General features: G+C 48.5%; 1 protein-coding gene across 2 annotated transcripts; it reads right to left on the bottom strand.

The window, feature by feature from the left end:
- Nucleotides 1–2,056: 2,056 nt before the first annotated feature.
- On the bottom strand, nucleotides 2,057–25,464 carry GPR162 (G protein-coupled receptor 162). 2 transcript variants are annotated; one of them, XM_083593457.1, is made up of 5 exons: nucleotides 25,373–25,464; nucleotides 18,272–20,412; nucleotides 8,829–9,018; nucleotides 5,498–5,649; nucleotides 2,057–2,999 (listed from the first exon to the last, which is right to left on the bottom strand). In XM_083593457.1, the coding sequence occupies exons 2-5, from the start codon at nucleotides 19,181–19,183 to the stop codon at nucleotides 2,451–2,453; spliced, it is 1,803 nt and encodes a 600-aa protein (XP_083449583.1). In that variant the 5' UTR covers nucleotides 19,184–20,412; nucleotides 25,373–25,464; the 3' UTR covers nucleotides 2,057–2,450. The 2 variants fall into 2 exon arrangements, with proteins under 2 accessions (XP_083449583.1, XP_083449584.1); XM_083593458.1 differs by lacking the exon at nucleotides 25,373–25,464 and adding an exon at nucleotides 23,485–24,296.
- Between the last annotated feature and the right edge of the window lie 541 nt (nucleotides 25,465–26,005).

Below are 26,005 nucleotides of genomic sequence, written 5' to 3'. Positions count from 1 at the left end.
CAGCTTCAAAGAAATGGTCTGAGGTCTTAAAGAACTCTAATGGCTCACACTTTGATAGAATACATACATTTGGAATTTCAGTTCCTCCAAGAATTCTGGCTTCAGTGCAGGAATGGCTGAGTGAATTTCTGTGGTTGGGGTTACGTAAGAGGGCAGACTACATCAGACTAATGGTTCCCCCTGGCTTTAAAATCAATGAGAATTGGACATTACTAGCACAAAGTAATCTGATAATGTTACATTAAGGATTAAAAGAGGGCATGAGCTCTCATATATTCTAAGGTGTTTGAGCTAAAGTACAGCTTGTCTTATCTCAATTAAGTTTTGGCTGAGGTGATTATTACTATTTATTTGTTAATTACTCCCCCCTCCAAATGAAGCTCAAAACAACTTACAAAAAACAAACATTAAAAAGGGGTAAGGAACAAGGGCAAAGCAGCCTAAAATACACAAATTATACACACACACACACACACACACACACACACACACAGATCCAACTCTGCATCACCTCACTAAAATTAAGACCCAGAGTCCTGGGTGAACAAGAACGTGTTTGCCTTCTGCCTAAAACAGTTAGCGATGGCACCAGACACGCCTCCCTGGAAAGCACTGCATAAATGGGGGGCCACCAGTGAAAAGGCAAGTTCTTGTGTTGCCGCTCCCTGCATCACTCTGAGGGGGCACATGCAGAAGGGCCTCATGTGGAGAACGCCGGGTCTGGGTTGGTTCATCTGGTGAGAGGCAGTTCTTGAGGTATTGGGGTCCTAAGTTGCATAAGGCTTCCCAGTCTACCCAAGGGGTGCAATATTTGTCTTGCCCTGGGTGCCAGCAACCTTTGCTACGCCACTGCAAAGGCTGTATACGTTGAAATCGAACTTTCCTCATGGCTAGTGATGGAGAAGATTTCCATCCTTTTTCTTGACAACCTCTGTTAAGATAGCCAAACTCATCTGTATCTTGTGGGTGATGTTACCAGCCCACCACAGCGTGCCTGCCGCAAGGAGGACTGAAATAGCATCTGTGGAGCATTTTGAAATTGAGCGCTGCATGCTCAATATTACATGCATGCGTCATCTCTTGGCACTGGGACACTCCGTCTTGGAATCCTCTCTTCTCAGTTGGCTGTTGAGTCTCTTTAAGTAGTATCTACAGTGGCACCTCAGGTTAAGTACTGTATTTTTCACTCCATAAGGCGCACCAGACCATAAGGCACACCTAGTTTTTAGAGGGAGAAATCAAGAAAAAAAATCTTGTCCGCTTCTCCCAGAGCTTCTGGGGCTGCCGGGGGAAGTCTGGGTTTCCCCCTCCAGCCCCAAAGAGCAAAGAAGTCAAGACAGTGAGCGGGATCCATCCTGCTGGCTGTCTTGGCTTCCTCTTTAGCCACGCACAACCTCTCCAGCTGGGAGAGGCTGCACGTGGCTATGGCAATACCCCCACCTCCCGCAAAAGCCCACAGGAGCCACGTACCCTTTAAAGAGCATGCGGCTCCTGCGGGCTTTTCTACGAGGAGGGAGAAGGGACTGACTGGCTGCATCAGTCCTTTCTCCCTCCTGGGGAAAAGCCCGCAAGAGCCGCGCGAAGCTTGTGTGCGGCTCTTGGGGGCTTTTCCTGCCTGCCTCCCCCGTGCATTCGCTCCATAAGATGCACACACATTTTCCCTTACTTTTTAGAAGGAAAAAAGTGCGTCTTACAGAGTGAAAATATGGTACTTAATTCATTCCGGAGGTCCGTACTTAACCTGAAACTGTTCTTAACCTGAAGCACCACTTTAGCTAGTGGGGCCTCCTGCTGCTACCACGCCGCCGGAGCCCAATTTCTGTTCTCATCCTGAAGCAAAGTTCTTAACCTGAAGCACTATTTCGGGGTTAGCGGAGTCTGTAACCTGAAGCGTATGTAACCTGAAGCGTCTGTAACCCAAGGTACCACTGTACTCAGAAGTAGGTCTCAATTGTTTTCAGTGGGGCTTAGTCCTAGATAAATGCATGCCCAAATCACTTGAAACAAAACCACAGACATTGTGAACACACTTTAAAAAGAGAAAGCCAGGCACAGGTGACACTCCAAATATAGATTTCTTTTTAATACCTTCCTGTCCCACACTTGGCAGCCGACGACAAGCGTTTCTCATAATGGGTGGAGCTAAGAAAAGGGAGGGGCGTGTGGCACTAACAATGCTACTGAGGGGGTGGAACTGGAGAAAAAAGTGCCCTCCGGTGAACTGCGGTGGTCTGTGCTCACGTTTTGCCACCTGGACGCAGGGCTCCGTGGCTCCTTCGAACAAAGCCGGTTCTCCTTCCCCACCACATCAGGACCCCGCCGTGGGCACCCCCCCTCCTCTGCCAACATGGTGAGAAACACAAGGACCTAAAAATACCCCTTGGGTCCTGGGGAGACACGTCGAGTTTTGCTTAAAAATCCAGAGCCCAGCAAACGCTTCCGCCGCCATTTCATAGGCCGAGCGCCTGGAAACCCCGTGCTTCCTGAGCTCCCAAGGTCCGTACCCCGGGCTCCTGTTCTCCGCTGTAGAGGTATAGGTTTTCCCCACCAGTCAGTGAACACCGTCGATCCTTCTCGGGGCCGTCTTCCTGCTCGGTGCCATCCAGAGAGTGGCGCCTCTCCTGTTGTGCCGCGAGTGGCAGGCGCGAGTGGCGCGGGCTGCTGTGCGGAGAGGGTGCCGGCGTCTCGTCGATGAAGGTGGTGATTTCGTCGCGGAAGAAGCAGACGCTAGACCCCGAGGCAGGTCCCCGGGACACCAGCCCGGCTTCCAGGAACTGCCGGAGCGTGGTGAACTCGTCTTCGGGCGGCCGGTGGCGTCGGTGGTGGTGGTGGTAGCTGCGGAGCTCCGGCAGCAGGAAGCTGGGGACGCCCCCGTGTTTGTGAGGGGTAGGCACGCGGATGTCGTCGGATGAGGACCACTTGTGGAGGAAGGAAGGCGAGGAGCGGTGGGAGGAGAAGATGTTGGTTTCGTCGTGGGACATCCTCCGGGAGAGAGGGACCTGGAAGGAAAGAAGGAGGTGAGAGCCAGCAGGCAAGGAGGTTGGACGGCGGGCAATATATAGGCTTTTTTCCTCTCAGGTGGGTGCTTTTGCCATTATAAGAGAACAAGGGAGGCGTTTGTAGTGAGTTCCAGCACCTCTTTTTCTAGAAAAATAGCACTGGGTAGGTCCAGTGGCAAATATATATATATATACAGTATAGAAAGAGAAAGAGAAAGAGAAAACACAACCCAGAGCCTAGGACTTGCCGATCAGAAGGTCGGCGGTTTGAATCCCCGCGACGGGGTGAGCTCCTGTTGCTCGGTCCCTGCTCCTGCCAACCTAGCAGTTCGAAAGCACATCAAAGTGCAAGTAGATAAATAGGTACCGCTCCGGCGGGAAGGTAAACGGTGTTTCTGTGTGCTGCTCTGGTTCTCCAGAAGTGGCTTAGTCATGCTGGCCACATGACCCAGAAGCTGTACGCCGGCTCCCTCGGCCAATAAAGAGAGATGAGCGCCGCAACCCCAGAGTCGGTCACGACTGGACCTAATGGTCAGGGGTCCCTTTACCTTTACCTAGTGCCACTATTTCTGATGCATTTTCCTCGAGTTCTGCAGCTATGCAAATTTCATAGAAATGTTTTGGGTATGTGAGTCTTAGTGAGCAACACACACCTGCCCCGTAACACCACTTTGTAAAGAAAATGTGACACACACCTCTCCCCCTGGCTTTTCTAGTTTTGTTCTACTTTATGTGCTTTTTGGGGCTACAAAACTTCCAAGACAGAGAAAGAAAACCCAAGTGTTCTACTAACACAGATTCGTGGTCCTGAATTGTGTTGGTGGGAGAGTCTGAGGTACCTTTTGGCTGCTCAGTTCATCCTTGTTCTGTTTTTCTTTTTTAACAATATTTTTTATTAAAGATCTTCTTGATTTACAAACGTATGTGCATTGTCTCTTTTTTCATGCTGTGAAGTCTTTTCTACAGATCAGTTACATTGCTCTGTTTTCTAAGGAGAGAAGGGGACAATAAGGCTGTCTTCACACTCCTGAAGCAAAGCGATCTCTCAGCTCTCCCTCAAATGTTCACCCCTACATAAATCTCCTCGTTGGTTTTTCCCCCTGTGGCGCACCCAGAAACAATGGTATCCCCACAATTTGTGGGTACACACACAGACCAGGTAATGTGTGGACTGCACACTACACTCATACCTCAGTTAAAGTCGCTTCAGGTTGAGCGTTTTCAGGTTGTGCTCCGCGGCGACCCAGAAGTAACAAACGCGTTACTTCTGGGTTTCACCACTCGTGCACGCGCAGATGCTCAAAATGACGTCACACGCATGCGCAGAAGTGGCGACCCGCGCATATGTGGGTTGCGTTCTGCTCTGGATGCGAACGGGGCTCCGGAACGGATCCTGTTCGCATCCAGAGGTACCGCTGTATTATGACCTGCAGTTGATAGTGCAGTTGACCCACTATGGATCCTGTCCGCTTAATATGTCAGTGCCTGTCTTTGCATGCAGGGGAAGTCCCTAACTCACCAGCTACCCTCACCTGGTTTAGCCAGTCAGTCAAAGCCATTTCCTGGGGTGTGGCTGCTGTTGCATGCTGATGGCATCTAGGAGCCACTTCTAGGAGGGCTGAATGCAGGGTGAGGACCAAAGGTGGACAAACTACCCCAGAAGGGGCATGATGTGCCCCCCACAAGAGGTACCGCCCCTTCCCTAACACCCCATACCCTTGGGTAAGTCCAAACTTTCCCCCTTTTCAATTCTGGGTGGAAGTCTGCATGCATGCGGAAGTTCTGCTCCCTAGCATCTCAGGGAAGAGGGCTAAGGAAACCATCTGACTCTGCTAGGTAGATCCGGTTCAAGGCAACATCATGCACAGAGGAAATTTTCAGTGAGCAACATAATAATAATAATAATAATAATAATAATAATAATAATAATAATAATTTATTTATACCCCGCCCATCTGGCTGAGTTTCCCCAGCCACTCTGGGCGACTCCCAATCAAATGTTAAAAACAGTACAGCATTAAATATTAAAAACTTCCCTGAAAAGGGCTGCCTTCAGATGTCTTTTAAAGAGAAGATAGCTGCTTATTTCCTTCACATCTGAAGGGAGGGTGTTCCACAGGGTGGGCGCCACTACCGAGAAGGCCCTCTGTCTGGTTCCCTGTAACCTCACTTCTCGCAATGAGGGAACCGCCAGAAGGCCCTCGGCGCTGGATCTCAGTGTCTGGACTGAATGATGGGGGTGGAGACTCTCCTTCAGATATACTGGGCCAAGGCCGTTTAGGGCTTTAAAGGTCAGCACCAACACTTTGAATTGTGCTTGGAAACGTACTGGGAGGCAATGCAGATCTCTCAGGACCGGTGTTATGTGGTCCCAGTCCCATAAATGTGTTAAATAAACAGAATGTTGGTTTGTACATTTCAAATGTTGGCAGGCGTGATCTGCTCATGTCCCAGACCGGCAACCAAACCCTCGCACCCCGAAGAAGGGGACTGCTTACCTGCAGGTAGTGCACCCTGTCATGGGGCAACAACATGTGATGCACTGGCAGCAGCTTAGCATCCCTCGGATCCCGTTTCATAGATGCAGCACCATTGGCATCGAATCGCACTTTGCAGATCCTCCCGTCACCGTAATCGTCACCAGTGCCATCTAGAGGACGACAAAAATGTCTTTGCCACATTTTCGCTCCTCCTTCTTGTTCCCCACCTCAAACAGACAGAGGGCAGACCTATGCAGGCGTGGAACATCTGGATTCTTGCGCTATGAGGAGGCTAGAGTGTTCATTTGTGGCGAGCTGGTTTTCTAAGTGGTTCGTCATGACTGTGGCATCTATTGCCGCAAGCCTGTAATGAGCTGGGCTTGCATGTCAAGTTTCCCACAATGCAGCCTTGCTTGTATTCTGCGCTTATGGGAAATAGCTTGCCATTTCTAGTTGACTATGTGCACAAGGAAAACCCCGTGTGGATTTGACCGTACCACAGTGATGGTGTGAATCCACTGTCACTTCTGTTGGTGCTTTTAAAGGAAACACCACCTGGATTTTGGACAGGGATGCCATAGTCATTGGGTATGTTACTTAGGAGCATTGGGATGCGCAATGCAATGTACTTGATGCCCCTCCCTCCCCCCCCCAAAAAAATTCTAGGAATCACTGTTTAAGTAAGAGGAAACGGACCGTCTTACGTTTAAAGGCAGAGCCAACATTTTTAGTTTGGTGGGGGGTGTTTAAAAGTGGCCTTATCCTATTAAGTTTAAACACACACATTTCTCTACTGGAATAAGCTTTGAAAGCACTTTTCTACAAAGATGGTGAGAGTGACTGAAGTAACATCCAGCCTGCATCATGAAAGTTTCAATCTGGAAACAAAATTCAGCAATGTTGCAACAGGTTTTTAAAAAAGAAAGAAACAAAGAAATGTGATTGTTTTCCTAAGATGATGAGTGGAGATATAAACAAATGAATGTACATGTGCTACTTTAAAACAAAAATGTGATGCATGAGAGTAAGGGCAAAACTGATGGCCGACCCGTTATGCAGTGTGTTGGGAGTATATGTCTGTAATGAAAAACCAGACTTACACCTGTGTCTGTTGTTCGTCTCTTACATGACTCTTCACTTTTATATTCATTTTAAATAATGAAGACAGGTTCAAAGCCTTTATCTCCTAGTTGGTCCACTGAGAGGTCAAGTGATATAATCTGACCCATGGTTTTAAAGATAATAAACTCTGGGAAGGGAGAGCAGCAGACAGAGCAGGGACACAGCTTACCTGCTCACAGCCTTCCCTACCATGCACCACACTGTATTTCTTTTCGAATTATAGTAACTACTTCCAAATTTGCATCAATCTATGTAAGCTAATGGGACGCGGGTGGCGCTGTGGGTTAAATCCCAGAGCCTAGGGATTGCCGATCAGAAGGAAAGAAGGAGGTGAGAGCCAGCGGGCAAGGAGGTTGGATGGCATGCAATATATAGGCTTTTTTCCTCTCAGGTGGGTGCTTTTGCCATTCTAAGAGAACAAGGGAGGCTTTCATAGTGAGTTCCAGCACCTCTTTTTCGAGAAAAATAGCACTGGGTAGGTCCAATGGCAAATATATATATATAGAAAGAGAAAACACAACACAGAGCCTAGGACTTGCCGATCAGAAGGTCGGCGGTTCGAATCCATGCAACGGGGTGAGCTCCTGTTGCTCGGTCCCTGCTCCTGCCAACCGAGTTCGAAAGCACGTCAACATGCAAGTAGATAAATAGGTACCACTCCGGCGGGAAGGTAAACGGCGTTTCCATGTGCTGCTCTGGTTTGCCAGAAGTGGCTTAGTCATGCTGGCCACATGACCTGGAAGCTGTACTTCAGCTCCCTCGGCCAATAAAGCGAGATGAGCGCTGCAACCCCAGAGTCGGTCATGACTGGACCTAATGGTCAGGGGTCCCTTTACTCTTTACCTTATGTAAGCTAATATACGAAAAATAACATTGCAAATATGTGTCCTCTTTTGCCTCTTTTTGTGATGCATTTCCCTTTTTTGGTGATATGATAGTAGCCCCTGAAGAAGAAAACCTCTGCAAACACAATTTTTTCCTTTGCCTCGATACATCCAGTTTTATCTGCCTATACCTACTGCTATTAAAACTGCTTGATGCTTTTAATGCTGTTTTTCTAGTATTTCAACAGCAGCTGATGCAATCACCATGAGCGAACACCAATTTAACTAACACCAATTCTGGCTCATCTAGAAGATGAACCCATTTTGTTCTAACCATCTTCCATTAGCTAGGGACTAGATTGGCTGCGCGCTGGATGATGTGTGATCAGATCTATACTGTTTTGAAAAAGGTAGATGTAGCTGCAATGGGGGGGGGGACAATATGGTATCTGTATGTTTTCCACTGTGGGGATTTAGATTGGGGAAAATGTGCAGGGGGGGGAGAATAAACCCATGAACCCTCATTTCTGCAGCCCCACTCATGCCTGTGTTTATTTTTCAAAATGCAAACAAATATGGGAAATTCAGTCATAGATCTTCTCACTAATTTGCCCCCAGTTCCAGCTGCAGATCCCACAAAGCGTTGTCCATTGTTCTTTTTCCATCCCCACCCTCTCCAGAGTTTTGCCACTTCCTCCAGCTATAGAGAGAGAATGCAGAAAGAAAGAACACAAAGGGTGTTTAAGGAGATAAATGAAATCACTGGGTTAAAGGTGACCAAAAGTCCTGAAGTAGCATTATTATCAATTTACGATGGGGTGGAAGGTTCGCAGGCTATGAAGGACTTGCTCATAAATTTATTGACAGCTGCACGAATTATTATAGCCAGGAAGTGGAAGGGGCAAGCAGAATATAAAATGGAAGAATGGTATAAAGAGGTGTGGGATATAGCAATTAATGATAAATTAACATGTGCTATTAAGGCAAGATGGGGAACATGCAGGAGAAATGATTTTGAGGAGATATGGAAGGTATTTGTAGAATTTGTACTGTTAAAACGGAAAGGGGTCAAACCATTGCAAGAGGTGTTGAAATTTGGGGAGGTTGGATAATTACGATGGAATGGTCTCGAGGTGGGATGCACATTTTTATTCTTATTTATTTATGATTATTACTTTGTCAATAATAATAATATTTTTTAAAGAAAGAATGTATAAAATGTAAATAAATGTATAAAATATAAATAAAAGACTGAAAATGAGGGGAAAAAACCCAGCCATAGCTGCAGAAAGAAAGAAAGAAAGAAAGAAAGAAAGAAAGAAAGAAAGAAAGAAAGAAAGAAAGAAAGAAAATACACAGAGCCTCCTCTAGCGTAGAGAGAACACGGGATTGGAGCAGCTCACCATCTTCCCCATCTTCCTCTGACATTATTGCCACGCATTGCTCCCACACAGTCCGGACGTCGGCCCGGTAGCGTTCGCAGGACCAGATGAAGGATGGCAGCAGCAGCGTCTGCACCATAGAGCACCAGAGCACAGCCAGCACCATCCAGGTGGGAGCCGTGTCGTAGCGCAGGCTGAAGAAGCTCACCACCTGAAACCAGAAAGGAAAGGAGGACGGGGACATTGTGAGTAACATTCCACCATCAGGCTCCCTATTCACAGCTATAGTGATGTATGGAAGTGAGAGCTGGACCATAAAGAAGGCTGATCACCAAAGAATGGATGCTTTTGAATTCTGGTGCTGGAGGAGACTCTGGAGAGTCCCATGGACTGCAAGAAGATCAACCCTGTCCATTCTGAAGGAAATCAGCCCTGAGTGTTCACTGGAAGGACAGATCCTGAAGCTGAGGCTCCAATACTTTGGCCACCTCATGAGAAGAGAAGACTCCCTGGAAAAGACCCTGATGTTGGGAAAGATGGAGGGCACAAGGAGAAGGGGACGACAGAGGACGAGATGGTGGGACAGTGTTCTCGAAGCTACCAGCGTGAGTTTGACCAAACTGTGGGAGGCAGTGGAAGACAGGAGTGCCTGGCCTGCTCTGGTCCAGGGGGTCACGAAGAGTCAGACACGACTAAACGACTAAACGACAACATTCACGGCTAAGTCTGGAGACAGGTCCCCCCACCCAATACACACAGAAGAAAAGCTGAAGAAAGAGCAATCACAGCTCATGATGTTTACATTTACCCAAGCAGCAACATTGCTGCACTGTAGCATTTGATGCCCAACACTACCTACCAGCAAGTGGTCCCTATAATACTTTATATGTCCCCCCCCCCGTCCCGCTGCGAAGTTAGTGTAGTATACAGGAATTTTCTATACATGCCCCAACTAAATAATGTGGTTTAAAGCAAAATGTCTTCCTCAGGGCCAGCCCACTCATGAGACAAGGTGAGGCAACTGCCTCAGGCAGCAAGATCCACTGGGGCAGCAGATCCTGGTGTAAATCTTCATTCCCCCCTTGTTCCTGATACAGATCTTCATTCATCCCTTCTTCCCCGGTGTGTGTGTGTGTGTGTGTGTGTGTGTGTGTCACCATTTTGCAGTTCACCTCAGGCGGCAAAATGTCTTGAGCTGGCCCTGGCCTTGCTGCTTAACCCTCTCCCACACACTCATCAAATAACTCAGCTTCATCTGTGCATTAGGCTCGTGCGCCATGTTCCTCACCATCATTCACATAAGTGGTTTACATTATGTCACACGACTTGACATTTCCACACATACCATATTTTTCGTCCCGTAGGACGCACCTAGTTTTTTTGGGGGGAAATAAAGGAAAAAAATTTTTCCTTTATTTTCCCCCCAAAAGCAGGTCGGGGAAACCGAACCAGGTCGAGGAACAGCGGGATGGCGGCGCTGCGCCTCCCTGCTGTCCCCCGAGCTTGTGGGGCTGGCCGATGTCTGCCCGGCGCGAGGGGTGCTCTGCTTCAGGGTGCCCCGCACGCCGGGCAGCAGGCTGCTATCCGCAGCGTGGGGAGCCCTGCGGGGAACTCCCGCAGGGCTGCCTAGGCTGCGGATGTCTTCCTGAAGCCAGGAGAGCAAGAGGGGTTGGTGCGCACGGACCCCTCTCGCTCTCCAAGCTTCAGCGAAAGCCTGCATCCGCCCCATAGCATGCACCCAGATTTCCCCTTCATTTTTGGAGGGGGAAAAGTGCGTCCTATAGGGCAAAAAATACGGTATATGCTTCCTTTCTTCCACACCTTTGCAAAGTGTTTTAAGCATCTGTGTTTTCAGGCATGGGAAAGTAAACTACATAGGAGAAATAGAAGCCCTTTCTGGCTTCTGTGCATTTTGTACATTTGTTTGTTTGTTTGCATATAACAAGCAGTGATCATTTTTAGAAGCAATAGAAATGGAAAGCCACTCACTCGCTTAAAAAAATATTGACTTGTGTTTTGAATGTGCAAATACCGTATATTTTCGTGTATAAGATGCCCGCATGTATAAGATGCCCCCTGTTTTGGGGGACTCCAAATTAAGAAAACACCCCTCAGCACTACCCGTGTACAAGACGAGCCCCAATTTTAAACCTAATTTTTTGGTTAAAAAAAGCTAGTCTTATGCACGGAAAAATACAGTAAATAATGCCATTATAAGTAAACAATTGCTTGCATAATCTTGCTCATTTATCCATTCCATTATGTTAAATCATGTGAACTATGTTACGGAATGTACCAGACAAAGCTAATACAGTGGTACCTCGGTTTAAGAACAGCCCTGTTTACGGACAATTCGGTTTACGAACTCTGCAAAACCAGAAGTAGTGTCCCAGTTTGCAAACTTTACCTTGGTCTAAGAACGGAATCCGAACGGTGGAAGGGCACCAGCGGCGGGAGGCCTCGTTAGGGAAAGCGTGCCTCAGTTTAAGAACAGTTTCGGTTTAAGAATGCACTTCCGGAACAGATTAAGTTCATAAACTGAGGTACCACCATACAGTGGTACCTCAGGTTACATATGCTTCAGGTTACAGACGCTTCAGGTTACAGACTCCGCTAACCCAGAAATAGTGCTTCAGGTTAAGAACTTTGCTTCAGGATGAGAACAGTAATTGTGTTCCAGGGGCGCGGCAGCAGCGAGAGGCCCCGTTAGCAAAAGTGGTGCTTCAGGTTAAGAACAGTTTCAGGTTAAGAACGGACATCTGGAACGAATTAAGTACTTAACCCGAGGTACCACTGTATTCGTAAATAATATTGATGGTAGTTTTGGAGCAGATTAAAGAGAGGTTTGTTTTGCTTCATGGTGTATCATTTCATAAGTGTGATGTTTGTTAACATTTTTTGCTTATAATAATAATATAATAATAATTTATTATTTGTACCCCGCCCATCTGGCTGGGTTTCCCCAGCCACTCTGGGCAGCTTCCACAAAGACCAAAAATACACTAATATGTCATACATTAAAAACTTCCCTGAACAGGGCTGCCTTCAGATGTCTTCTAAAAGTCTGGTAGTTGTTGTTCTCTTTGACATCTGAAGGGAGGGCGTTCCACAGGGCGGGTGCCACCACCGAGAAGGCCCTCTGCCTGGTTCCCTGTAACCTCACTTCTCGCAATGAGGGAACCGCCAGAAGGCCCTCAGCGTTGGACCTCAGCGTCCGGGCAGAACGATGGGGGTGGAGACGCTCCTTCAGGTATACTGAAGGTATGCTTCTTGGCATATAAATTACACTGAAATCAGGGCTAGCTCAAGAAATTTTCGCACCTGAGTCAAACTACAAAATGTAGGGGGGGGCATGGAAGAAGGGTGAGTAAAGATCTACATGGGGAACCTGGGAACCAGCAACAGCAGGTAATTCATTCCTTGGGGGCTAGATCTTCTGCCACTATCATTCTTGCCACCTGAGGCAGCCTTGCCTGGACTGGCCCTGATGAGAATTCTATATGTTCTAAAGTAAACTGGGAAAATCCATATTGGGGTTTACTGGGGGTGCTGAAAAGATGATGCATTCTCCCACCCAACAGAGCAGCATTTAAACTCTCTGGTTTCTACACTACTTTTCCATGGCCGTTGTTGAGAGTTTCCCTTAACTTCTGTTTGGGCTGTGTGAGAGGGTGTCTCTAGGCTGTGAGAGGTGCCTGCAAAATGCAGCTGGTAGCTGAAAGTGAAATATTTTTGGCAAAGCTCCTGCATTAACATGGGAGTCATTCCTAACATTAATGGAAGCATTGTAACTTGTGAGCTAGTTCACATTCCTGCCTCACTCACAGCAGAGACTTTATTCTGTGCCTGGTGCTCACTGCAAGAAGCTCATTCAACTAGTTCACCACAGGAGGAACTGAATTTGTGCACCTCGGTGCAATCAGATCAATGAGTTGAATGCTGTCTCGCAGCATTTCAGCTTCCGCTCATGGCAAGTGTCAGGCAACTTGATTCATTGCAAACAAGCACCAGCAAAGCACTTTAAAAACAAACAAATGCTAATCGTTGCTAGAATAATGTAAAGAGCAATGGCTGATCTGGACTTTGTCTTTGGGCATGGGTATGCAAACTAAGGCCCAATAGCCTTCTAAATCCAGCCCGTGGACGGTCCGGGAATCAGTGTGTTCTTACATGAGTAGAATGTGTCCTTTTATTTAAAATGCATCTCTGGGTTATTCGTAGAGCATAGGAATTTGTTCATTTTTCCCCTCCAAATTATAATCTAGCCCCCCACAAGGTCTGAGGGATGGAGGACCCGCTCATGGCTGAAAACATTTGCTGACCCCTGTCTTTGGGGAACTACGATTTTCAGCAACTCCACCATTCTAAATCACAAACTAGGTGTGGAATGTGGTTACACAAATGTTACCAAAGTAGTGCATCAAAATTCACGTCCCCAGACCTTTGTGGTCTTTTTATTTAAAATGTATGTGTATGTGTTTTAATTTGCAGTCCATATATTCTGCTACTGTGCCAGACAATTGTAGATATTCTAACTGCTAAGCCCTGGAAACCACGTGCCCCAGTAGTGCTCTTACATTTGCTATCGGTTTCTGCTACTTAAGAGAGAGAAAAAGCATCATTAGAAGCTCTGTCTTCCCCTCTCCATTGCTGGAATGTACATCCATGGGTGGGAAAACAAAACTCCAGGGGCATGAACTGTGCTTGAAACTACAAGGATTCTAGGGACCTTTACTGAAACTAACAACTGCAGTCCTGTCTCTTCCTGCCACTCTCATGAACAGTCATACTCCACATGTTCCTGCTGCCCCCAGAACACCGGCTAGAGAAGCAGTTCTGGGCTTTATACCCACTCAACAGGGACCCGAGAGAACATTTTACGAAAAGGAAAAATGCAATTCCAGTTTGCTCTGAAAGGTCAGGACTTCTGAAAAAGTATCTGAGGGCAAACGTTGCAAAACTGATTTTCTACCTTGATGCTTGCTTTATTTATTTATTTATTTATTTATTATTTTTGAGTTGAAAGCATTATTGCAATGCATGTTTGTATCTTAGAAGTGCATACACACAAGTTTTGATCACACTCCCCAGAAAAGGAAAGAGCCAGACTCCTAACGGAGCTGTACCTACGAAGGCCATCGGGCAATGCAAATAAGTGAGGCTCAGCCTCCAAGGGGATACATTTGAGAGCAGGTCGAACCCGCTTCTTGCCCAGATGACTGGGGTCACCAAGGCAGGTTTAGCGCCCGCCCAGTGGAGCCCCATGGGATACGCCTCTTTACTTCATTCCGAACAATAGTTCCCATTCACTTATATAGAGGAAAGTGCTGCTCATGGGGCCACAACTAAGGTCAGGGCACCCTCTAATTCTAGCACACGCTGACCTATCTTCCACTAGACAAGGATCCGGCATAATCTCTCACCCCAGTTGCCTGTCCTTGCATCCCCAGTGCTCCTTGTGCTATAAAGGGCTTCCCTCCACCCACCCCATGCCTTGTGTCAGTCCTGGTGCCAAAGGTCAGCTGGCTTGGGCATTGGCCAAGGGCCCCAGGAGCTCCAAAGGGCCCTGCTGTGCTGCCACTTAGCATCCTTCCCAGGGCCGGATTTAGGTTGGATGAGGCCCTCAGCTCCTGAAGGTAATGGGGCCCTTTATATGTCCAGCTGTCCTTGTCAACCACAAATTGTCACTGTTTTTTGTGTTGAATATATGCTATATGGAAATTTATGTACCTAATAGGTATCTAAAGCCATTTGCACATGCAGAATGTAAAAAAAGGTAAAGGCAAAGGACCCCTGACATTTAAGTCCAGTCGCAGACGACTTTGGGCTTGCGGCGCTCATCTTGCTTTATAGGCCAAAGGAGCTGGCGTTTGTGCGCAGACAGTTTTTCCGGGTCATGTGGCCAGCATAACTAAGCCGCTTCTGGCACACGGAACACCGAAACCAGAGCAGTGCATGGAAACGCTGTTTACCTTTCCACCGGAGCGGTGCCTATTTATCTACTTGCACTGGCGTGCTTTCAAACTGCCTGGTTGGCAGGAGCAGGGACAGAGCAACAGGAGCTCACCCCGTCGCGGGGATTCGAACCGCCAACCTTCTGATCTGCAAGCCCAAGAGGCTCAGAGGTTTGGACCACAGTGCCACCCGCATCCCTTTGTAGAATGTAGGCACCCTGTATATAGAAATGAGCAAACCAGTGATATTTTAGGGAGCAGGCTAGCAGGCAGGGCCCATTACTTACATCATAGGAGCCTACACAACACAAAGCACTGTTGCTGTATGTAGGTTTTATTTTATTTGTTTTTTGTCTTATATATTGGAAATGTACATCCAGGGGTTTTTTTCCCTTTAATTTTTTTTGGGGCCCTGAGCTGTAGCTTGTTTAGCTTATACGTACCGTAAATCCGGCACTGATCCTTCCCACCGGGCCTCCAGAGGTGATTTCAGTGTAGGGCAGGCAGTGCTGCCACTTTCAAATGGAAGCCAAACTCGGCTCCCATCTTCAGTGACTGCTCAGCGTGTTTAATTATACCAGAAACGCAGTACCCCAGCCTATACAGCCATAACAACTATATATATATTTATGGAACTACAGTTCCATACAGGACCAAGACTACAGATAGGTCTTCCCCTGGTTGGGAGGCCTACTGACAACCCCTGTGCCAAACGCCCCCTAAAGTCTAGAACCAGCTTTGCATTTTGCTAATGTACAACAGGCTCCTTCTGTAGCAGAACTATGACACTTGGTGACTGCTTGGTACCCTCTGCAGGTCCAGTAGACGGGGCCTGAGGACAGAGATTGCATGGCTGTGTGTGATGTGTGTGCAGTCACCGAAGGATGTAAGTTAATTTGTCAAGGGGTGCCAAAAGAGATGGACATCAAAGCTCAGAGAAGCTGAACAGGTGGGGGGGGGGGGAAATAGCTTAGGTACCTATGATATAATCCACAAGTCCTTTAGGCTGCCTGTTGTTTCAAGATAACGTTATTTCAAAATATCAAAGGCCTGCGTTTCAGAAAATAGCATCTCTTTATGTGTATGTGTTTGCTCCTTTCTTAAAAGTTCTTTTGATCTGCCAATCCTAACAGGAACTGGGGAGCCAGGACAGAGATTATGCCCTCTAGAGGCTAGTTGGAGGAGTATATAAATGCAACCTGAGGCTGGAAACAGATGGTTTTCTTCAGTTTTTAAAGCAAAACAGCACATGCACTGCGCCTCGTGGTGTACGCATCTCACTCTTGTCTTTGGTAAGCAGTTTTTGTAAATTTCTTCAGTTCTTCAAAATCCCCCTAAACCTGTTTGATCAGAGGCAATGGCGGGACACAATAATTGTGCGCGTACATCAAGGTCTAAACCACAGAGCCTAGGGCTTGCCGATCAGAAGGTCGGCGGTTCAAATCCCCATGATGGGGTGAGCTCCTGTTGCTCGGTCCCTGCTCCTTCCAACCTAGCAGTTCGAAAGCACGTCAAAGTGCAAGTAGATAAATAGGTACTGCTCCGGTGGGAAGGTAAACAGTGTTTCTGTGCGCAGCTCTGGTTTGCCAGAAGCGGCTTAGTCATGCTGGTCACATGACTCCAAAAAACTGTCTGTGGACAAATGTTGGTTCCCTCGGCCTGTAAAGCAAGATGACCACCACAACTCCAGAGTCGTCTGCAACTGGACTTAACTGTTAGGGGTCCCTTTACTTTTAACTTTAAGAACATGAACAGATTTTTTAAAAAAATAATAATAATGTATAAGCAGGTAAATGAAATGTCTTGGTAGGCTTGCCAAAACAAAAGCAAAGCTGCCAGACCCTAGACTGCCAAGGCGCTCTGTGACTTCAGAGCAGCTAAACCAATGGCAGGTGGAAGGGCGAGATGACCGCCACAACCCCAGAGTCGTCCGCGACTGGACCTAACGGTCAGGGGTCCCTTTACCTTTACCTTTACATCAAGGCCAACAATGCCTCTGTCGAACTATGCTTATTTTTCTCTCTAAAATGAGGCAGGGAGGTTGTTGACTTTCTGAAACTGTGGTTTTCAAGCTATGTTTCAGGGAACACTGATGTTCCTTGGAAGCTAACTGGGGATTCCTCAGTGAGGTGATCAATAAGCAGGGTTCTCTGAAAACACCCTGTGCATCGCTTCTGATCTTCCCCTGAGACGCTTAGATGCAGTGGAGTGTTTTGGGGTGAATTCTAGTGCACACATTGCAGTGGGGAGGACTAAGAGACTTGGCCACATGCCCCACATGAGTTATGTCCCCAAATCTTCTGCAAAATACAGGGAGCCCATGTTGGAGTCTCAAAGGTTCACTGCAAACATGTCAGTGCAGAAAGTGTTTCCTAAAGGTTCAAAGTCAGGAAACTGATGTTAGCATCTGTCTGTCTCAAGAGACAATGGAGTGCACCTCCAGGGGTGAAGTCAAACCAAAGTGACCTCCAAGGGGTGCAAGCTTGGGCGGTGCATATGGAGCAGAGCAATAGGTCTGGCACTAGCTTGTCTGCAGGAGTTGCCAGAAGGAGGTGTACAAGGTGCCATCTGGCTTAGGGGATCAGTGTAGGGCTTACTCCATAGCCTTTTCTTCAGCCAAAGTTATTCCCCAAAGCAGTGGAGGTTTAGGATTAGAGTTTCCTTCTCCTAGATGGGCTACCTTCCCAGGTTGATGAGCCCCATCTGCCCCTCGTTTTCCTTTACAGCACGTACAGTAACCGCTTTCTTGACCTTTGGACCCATTATTGTTCTCAATCTGCTGAGGCCAGTCTTCGCATGCAGGGGAAGTCCCTAACTCACTAAAGGTTTGAGACCCATTGGCTACCCTCATCTGGTTTAGCCGGCCAGTTGAAGCCGTTCCTGGGTGTGGCCACTCTAGCATGCTAGCAGCTTCTAGGAGCCACAGGTGAGAGAATGCAGAGTGGGACCAAAGGTGGACAAACTGAAAAAGTTTTTCTTTTTATGTAGCAGTATTTTTTTTTAAATGGTGAAGACTCAAAATGGAACATTTGAGCCCTAAGGTGAATCTTTCAGACACAGGTATGAGGATGTTTCAGACAGAGAGTTATGGTGGAAATTGTTTCACAACCTTTAGAGTGGTATACGTGATCAGTACCCACAAAGGAATGACCCTCTAAATGGAAAATGAGGTGAAATTAATCTGGTGCTCTTGAAAGGGTGTATTTTACAATGAGGTTGAGACCAAATTCCTCAAGTACCCTTAGATAACCTCTGTGCTGTGTCAACTTTTGACATAATAAACTATAACCAAATAGCTATGGGTGTGACCTTATATTAAGCTCTTATCCAAATTTAGGGCTGGGCGTAATTGCACTTTTTAACAATAAAATGTAAATTGAAATTCAAAGGTGGACAAAGTACCCCAGAAGGAGCAGGATGTGTCCCCCCACCAGTGGTACTACCCCTCCCCTAACACCCCATAGCACTGCTCTAGGACAATGGAAAAGAGGAGGAAGGGGTATTTCTTACCAAGATGGGCACCCCGGTCAGTGTGTCGTAGAGGAAAACGATGGCACTGATGAGATTGGTCATCTGCATGGAAGTCTTGGCAGATTCGGACCCATCCAGCGACGACCGCCGTTTGCCCCTAACGTCCTCCACCACGATAGTTGGCACGTTGAAGGTGCTGTGAGCTGAAGACGGGCAGGCAGAGGCGGCTTCCTCCGCTCTCAGGTGGTGGCATCTATGGTGCCTTCGGTGAGCCCACAAGGTCTGGTAGAACGTGATGCCCACGCAAACCAAGCCCATGACGATGCCTCCGAGGAGGAGCAGGCTGAAGCACACGCCGAAGCCCAGGCCTATCTTGCTGACGATGAACTGGCAGCCGCTGGCGTAATACCGCTCCCCGTTGTTGTGCCAGCCGATGGAAGGCAGCGTGGAGAGAATGAAGGACACCATCCAGATCCCCATCACTGCGTGCAGGGCCTGCTTCTTGGCGTTGCTCAGGCGGTAGTTGACAGGCCACCTCACCATCCACATGCGGTGGTAAGACAAGGAGGCGACGGTGAAGCACGTGGCCAAGGCCAAGGTGTAATAGGTGGAGACGAAGACCTTGCAGATGCTCTCGTTCCAGTCGTAGTCGGAGGACTCGCGGCGCAGCTGCACCACCGCGTAGGTGGTGAGTGGCACGGCAGCCATGAGGATGTGGGTCCCTGCCAGGAAGCACAGCAGAAGCTCCAGGGGTTTGTGCTTCTGCTGCTTGGCTGTGATGCTCAGGATGATCCAGGAGTTGGCCAGCAGGGCAAGGAGCCCACAAGCCAGCCACCACAGCGAGTTATTGTGCAGGGTAGCCTTTGAGAGTTCCTCCATGGGGCTGCTGCCTCCACCGCGATTCATTGTGCCTCCTCCACCTTGGGATCTGGAGACAGTACAGAGGAGCATGCACAAGGCAAAGGGGTGCCTGTCTCATCTACTTCCGGGAGGAAATAGGAGAGAACTGTAGAAGGAACGTCCAGAAGGTACTGCCATGAGGAGGGTCCACTCTCTTAATCCTATTCCTTATTATTCCTTCCTCCTCTGCTCTTTCTGCATTCTTTGTTTTTCACTCTTTCGATCCATACTCCCTTCTTTAATTTTTGTCTCGCTTTTCCTCTTATATATCTTTTAAATTTATATCTTATTTTAATGTTGTTTACAGAACACAAAGAAACTAGCGAAAGAAGACAGAAGGCTGCAACCTGTATGTGCCCCTCCTCCTACCTTTTAAAGTTATGTACTAACGCCCTGCTTTGTCTGTACGGAAAGCTAGTCCACGTATAGTAACAGGATCCTTATAACTCTTTGCAGCTGTATGCTGGATAATATTGAACAACCTTTTGGAGGATGTCAGCCTATGCCCATTCCTCCTGGATTTTGGGAGGAAATGTAAGACACTTTTCCTCAGAGCCTCTGGTCAGCAAAAGTTGCTTTCCTGAATTGCTGGCCTATGTATTTACTGATTTACTGCTAGTTTTAGTGATAGCGGTTTGGCATTTTGTCTATTTCAGCTGTTTTTCTTCGAGAGGCTCTGTATATTTGTGCGGCTGGTTCCCTTGTTGCGTTTTAAACTATTGTTGTAACTGGCTTTATATTTTTACACAGCATCAAGTACAGAGGCAGAGGATATACGTTGAAAATAAATAATAAATTTTAAGGAGGTGAGATAAGCAAGAAGGATTTTTATTTACTGGTACTACTTCTTAGGTTGCTTGCTTGCTTGCTTGCTTTCTGTCCCCCTCAAGAAAAAGAAATGAAAAGAAGATAACCTTCTCTTAACCCCACACTGCTCTGACTCTCCTGGATGAATAAAGGGTCAATGGGGAAATGGAACAGTGCACAGAATGAAAGCCCTGGTTCTCACAGGGAGAAATACCAGACTTCTGTCACCAAACACCTGAGCTGCAGGCCACTGAGTGCTCTCTCTCTCTCTCTCTCTCTCTCTCTCTCTCTCTCTCTCTCTCTCTCTTCTTCACTGCCTACAGGACACCAACATCCTCTGCTTCTCAGTGGCTCAGTGTCGCCAGAACCTTCTCCTCTTGTTTGGAATATGTAGGCAGCCAATCAACAACTGCAGGAGGGAATAATCGTTTCCCCAGAGTTCCTTGGTAACTCAAGAGTTTAGAGAAACCTTACTGTAGAAAGAAGAAAAAGGAAAGCGTCAGAAAACAGCTCCATCTCTTCCAGCCTTCTCCCCCACCTCGCAGAAATCATTCCCAATTCACCAGCCCACGCAATGAGTGTGTATAGCCTAGTGTGCCAAATTGCTGGATCGATAGAACAATGAAATTGTATATCAGGAGTTCAACCACATGGCAGCCACATGTGCCTCTTGTTACCTGCTCTTTTGCACCCCGGGCCGGAATAATTTCATGAAATATGAAAGTATCTGCTGGGAGGTGGGTGGGAAGGGGAGGGTCCTAGTTTTCTCCCTGCCTCTTACAACTCCCCTGTGCTCTGCAGGAGGCAAGCTGAGCCAGTGCCACAGACTGTGGATTTCATGCACTGCTAAAAGTGGCCGTGTGGGAGATACACCTGGCCCACGAGGCACAATTCACTGGGGAAGCTCTTCTGTGCAAGTCCCGCTGACAGAATTAGGAGCAGAGCTCCCACTGCTTTCATCTACGTTTAGACAGGAGAACTTTCCTGGTGAGTTGCACCCCCATGTCCATTAGATTGTTATTGGGTGGGTGTGCCAATTGGATTTTCTGGCTTGGCATCAAAATGTCTTGGGCTGTATCTGAACAGCCAGTACTGAAATACCTTGCAGTGGTGGTTCTCAAAGCACTGCTGAGCAGACCCTCATATTTCCCTGTGCTTTTCCTCTTTTGCTTTTCCTGTGACCTGACCACCTGGCAGCCTTGCCTACTTGCTTTTCTCCCGAAGAGCAGAAGTCTGTGCTGTTGCCGCCTAACGATGCCGTTTCATCGGTCCTCAGTCCCCACATGCTGTTTCATTCCTGAGCTCCCACTATAGTTCTGCTCCTCCTCCTCCTCAGTCCTGCCGCACCACCCCCATTCTTCTCTTGCCATCGGTTATTTCCCACAGCTCTCTGCCAGTGACCCCCTGACCTCATAACCATCATCCACTGCAGTCCTGTCTCTCTACACGCAGCTCAGCTGATAAACCTCAATCCATCCTGACCCATGTCTCCTCAATTTGCCCAGAGTCATGCATTTGGCCTATTTGTTCTTTCTACATGATTGGCTGTAAAATATTCTTCAACTGCACAGCCTCTCCCTGCCAGGAAGTTTTATTTTGCTGCACACATGCAGCCTTCCTGGAATAGTTCCAGAGCAAAGGACCACCCAGGAGACTACAGCCTGGCAGGGGGCACTGGTGGCTGGCCTTGAGGGGCATTCTTAGAGCTATCACTTAGCTTGACCTTTAAAAGGGGGGGGGGAGAACAAATTGCTTCAGTGTCAATCTGTTTCCTCTGAAATAGCTGGAAATTCCATTAACAGTCTATCCATGCTAATTTACAAATCTTGGGAATCACATCATGAACACCTTGTGAACAAGAGGATCAAAGACTGGCAAAAAGATCTACTACAGTACCTTATACCCTGGTTGCTAGCCTGGCCTGGAATCCTGTTTTGCTTGCTTGGTGGTGAGCTTTTTGTACAAGCAATGTTTCCACACACACACACCCCCAAACAAAAACAACAACAACTTGCAGGTGATGTGACAGAGCCATTACTACCCATCATACAGGCGTTGTTTTTTGCTTCCCATGCTACGGTTTCTGGCTGGGTAGCTTCTGCAGGTTTTTATGATGCTTCAGCATCCGACCATATTTGGGCATCTCAGAAAACTGACAGGACCCAACATGGGTGTCAGGTGTGTCCGATCACTGTGCCTGTCACTCGCAATTCACGCTTGGCTGATGACAGCGCCGGCCACTGCTAATCTGAATGGCACACGGAGGTCTAGCTGGGTCAGCTCAGCCCGGAATGACAACGGGTTTCCTAAACGCAATACGAACAACACAACACCTTCCCCATAACTTCTGGTCAAGCCTCACAATACTAAGCTGGTTGGCTAAGACCTCACCCCGCTGCCTTCTCCTTCTGCCTTTCCTTACCCTGGGATGTGGGCCTGCCTGGTACAATGGCTGGTTCTCAGCAAGCCTTATGCTGGCAGATTTCCACCCCACACGGCGCTTCCTGTTAAATGCCAGCTCCCACCATCCTAGCCGCCTTTCCATATGGGAAGTTCTGCCTGACTACGGAAACAAGTTAACTCACGAGCTCGTGACGGGGAAGAGGCAGAAAAGGAGGGACTCGGAGAGAGAGCAAGATGACCCAGAAATGAAAAGAGACAATAAAAATAAAACACAAGGTGGGCATGAGAGAAGAAACCTGGCCGACGTTGGGCCAGGAAGAGCCCCTGCTGTTGCCCTGTGGGGCTCTGGGGGAAACCAGGAATAATAAAGGTGGGGGGGGATATTCCCCACTGACACATCCTCCCCCCCCCACCAGTCCAACACTATATATCCTTCTGTCTTGGGCAGACCTTGGCCTCAGCTAAGTTACCATGGTTATTGCTGATGAGGGTAGGCCTGGGGGGTGCAAGGGTGCCAACTTGAATAAAATACGGAGGGGGGGGGGACAAACAGGTAAGCCACGTCCTGCAAAATTGATTACGAGGTGGACACACACACACACACACACCATTTGAATGGCAGTGTCTATCAACTTGGGGGCTGCCCTCTCAAATATTTTGGGGGGGGGGAGCGCGGAGGGACCTCGGTTCCTTAGAGCTGGCTCCTATGGGGATGGGGAAGGTGGGGGTGGGCAGGTAGTAAAGGGGAGAGCGGCACAGGCCTGCCGTACCCTTTCCTGCCGAAGTGAGGATAAGAGAATCTGGCTGAGGTGGGGGCAAATCACCCAGCCGAGACAGATCCGTGCCCACCAGTGGCCATGTCCAAGTCATGAGGAGGGAGATGGTGGAAGTCGGGTCCTTGCAGCCTCAGGCAGGCAGGCAGGCAGAGGCCTCCGTCCTGGGGAGAAGAGGGTCCCTCTGGCCGGGGTCAAGAGCTGCGCGGTCTCCAGCCAAGGCGAAGCGCGCCGTCCATCGCCCGAAGGCGCGCAAGGGCTCCGAGGCGCCCCTAGGGCAGGCTGGGGACCGCGGCGCGAAACCCAGGCCGCCCCTTCCCCGCGGCCCCGGCGGGGAGGCAGCGAGCTACGCGAGCTGGTCCATCTTACCTCTTGCCGCTTCTGCTGCCATGGCGACCGGAGCATCCTTTGCTGCTGCTGCCGCCGGCTGCGTGCGTGTCTGCCTGCGGGAGCGGCTGCCTCGCTCGCCAGCCACGCCGCTCGCTCCTGCCCGCATCTCGCCTGGAAGTGGCGGCGGCGCTGGCTAGGGGGAGAGCGGGCGCGCGGGGAAAGGCGGGCGGAGGAGAGATCCTGGGGCGAAGGAGGAGGGAGATGGACGGCAGGCAGGCAGGCAGGCGGCCACCTACCTACCTTAGCTCCCCACCCACCCACCAAAGCGAATCCCGCTTGTGCTTCTCTTAATGGCCGCGGCCCCGGCTCGGCCGCCTGGGCTGGTGCGCGCGTGTCCGTCCCCTCGGCGCGCTCGCTCCCTCCCTCCGTGTCCCCGAGGGAGGTGGCAGCATTATCCCGGCTCAGGGCTTCTCGGGGATTGGAGTCCCTCTCGGGGGAAGAGAAGCAGCAGCAGCAGGAGGAGGAGACAGAGGAGGAGGCGCGCCGTCCGTGCGCCGAGCCCGAGGGCGTTGCGCGCCTCCCATCGCCGCACCGGAGGGGATCCAAAGCGGCCTCGGGCTGGGATGGAGACGCGGGCCCGGGCCCGGGGTAACAGGTGTGACGGCGGCAAGTGGGGTGGTGGGAGGACGACGACAAGGGAACGGAGGCAGGCCCGCTAGAGCGCGCGTCACGTCTGAACGGGAGCATAACAGGAGGTGGGGGGGGGGTTGTGTAAGGCAGAGGAAGACGAATCCGCCACAGGCGGGAAGAGACGTGCACCGCCACCAGGGGCCTGGGGTTGAAATGTGGGGTGTGCGGTCTTGGGGGGTGGGGTGGATCCGGGGACACGTGTTGGGCTGCTTCGCACGGATCGCGCCTTATCGGCAGGTATAGATGGTGATGCCAGCGCGCGCTAGCGTCGCCAGAGGAAATGCGGCCCCTGGTGTATCCCCGAGGAGAGAAAAGCTCTTGGGGCACGGAGGCAGCGCAATTTGGAATGGGAAAATGGCCTGGCACCCTCGTTTATGTACTACTTTGTGGTGCCCAGAGGAGGCTTTTAAAAAACGGTTCTTTTCCATTGCTTTTAATCTGCACTAGCTTTAATCTCGTTTATCGTTGCCATATATATTTCATGCTGCTTTTGTGCTTTGCCGTTGTCTTCTTTGATGGTATTAATGTTTAATCTGTTCTTAACATAGTGGTTAGCCTCCCTGGGAACCCAGTCATATAGGGTGGCCTATAAATACTGGCAATAAATAAATCAAGTGTGGACATCATCTCTCTTCTGTGTAAAACAACAACAACCTTATCTGCTTCCAGACAGAGTCAGACTTGCTGTAGTTCTGTAATCTTGCAGCAGTTGCAGAGGCCACCAAACCCAAAGGCAGCCCAAATCAAATGAGGTTTTTATTCCTTTTATTTGGGTTGGGGAAAGGCATTCTACACTGCCGTTGTCTCACCAAAGCCAGCCCAAGACATATTGCTGCCTGAAGCAAAGCAAAGGATAAATGCAGAAGATAACTCTTGACAGGACAGCATCCTCTGCCTCCGAGGGAAGCACTTGGAATTAGGTGCCACAGGCCAGGCTAAGAGGCTGCTGGATGGATTTAGATGAGTAAGGGAGGATATTTTATTTCTTAATTATCCTCCCTCTTTTTCTCACTTGTGTAAGAATGCAAATACGTATTTCAGCGGAGAAAATTACCATCCATGCACAGCTTATCTTTAGAAGTTTTTAGGACAAGGTTGCGTAACCTTCCGGAACAATTATTATATCTAATTATGCTTAGGGAAGACTTGGATCCTCTCCTTTTATATGTCTCCCTCTTAACAAAAAAATCACTCTCAGACAGTTTAAGTAAACCAGAAAAATAGGAGGTTTACTCACCTTACATGTATTGCCAGGTTTCAACAGGTGCAGTGATGAAAACCAGACAGGCGATAATCCTTAAAAGTTACAAAGGTCCATAGTCCAGTTCAAAATGGAGTGCACTTCCTGGAGAGCTCACAGGTAACCTACCTTATCATAGGTAAGAAGAAGCGTGTGAAGTGACAGGAAGGGATAGAGATTAACCCATTGTCTTTTTCCTGCCACCAGGTTTGGGGATATGACATCATTAGAGTCCTCTCTATACAGTACAGGTTTTGAAAGTCCATGGTGCCATTGCTCCTGTTGGTGACTGTCTAGCAATCATGTCTTTGTGATATGGCTGCAGATCGTTCCACAGTGGCCACAGATCCTTCAACATCCCTCTGTCATTCCTCACCTCCCAGCATCTGTCACTTGTTTTTTGCAACCCAAAATTTTTATTAGTTTTCACAATATTATAAACAAACAAACAAACACACAAAACAAACAAACATAAATCATAGCCTTATTGAAAATTACAGTTATTAACTTTGTTAAGTGACTTCCTCACTTCCCCTTGGTTGAATTTCATTGCATGTCCTTTTAACGGTTTTCCAAATCCCAATTTTTATGAAATTTAACCTAAACATTAACATCCTTATATTAATTCAT

The sequence above is a fragment of the Podarcis filfolensis genome, assembly GCF_964270895.1.
Source record: "Podarcis filfolensis genome assembly, chromosome: 17".
Classification (NCBI taxonomy): Eukaryota; Metazoa; Chordata; class Lepidosauria; order Squamata; family Lacertidae; genus Podarcis; species Podarcis filfolensis.
This window is presented reverse-complemented; position numbering and strand designations above follow the sequence as displayed.

Coding starts and splice junctions, on each gene's coding strand:
- GPR162 (XM_083593457.1), bottom strand. CDS start 19,183: ATGCTCCTCTGTACTGTCTCCAGATCCCAAGGTGGAGGAGGCACAATG. Junction 9,019..18,271: donor TGACCGGGGTGCCCATCTTG/GTAAGAAATACC, acceptor TTCTGGTTTCAG/GTGGTGAGCTTCTTCAGCCT. Junction 3,000..5,497: donor ACAGGGTGCACTACCTGCAG/GTAAGCAGTCCC, acceptor CTTTCCTTCCAG/GTCCCTCTCTCCCGGAGGAT.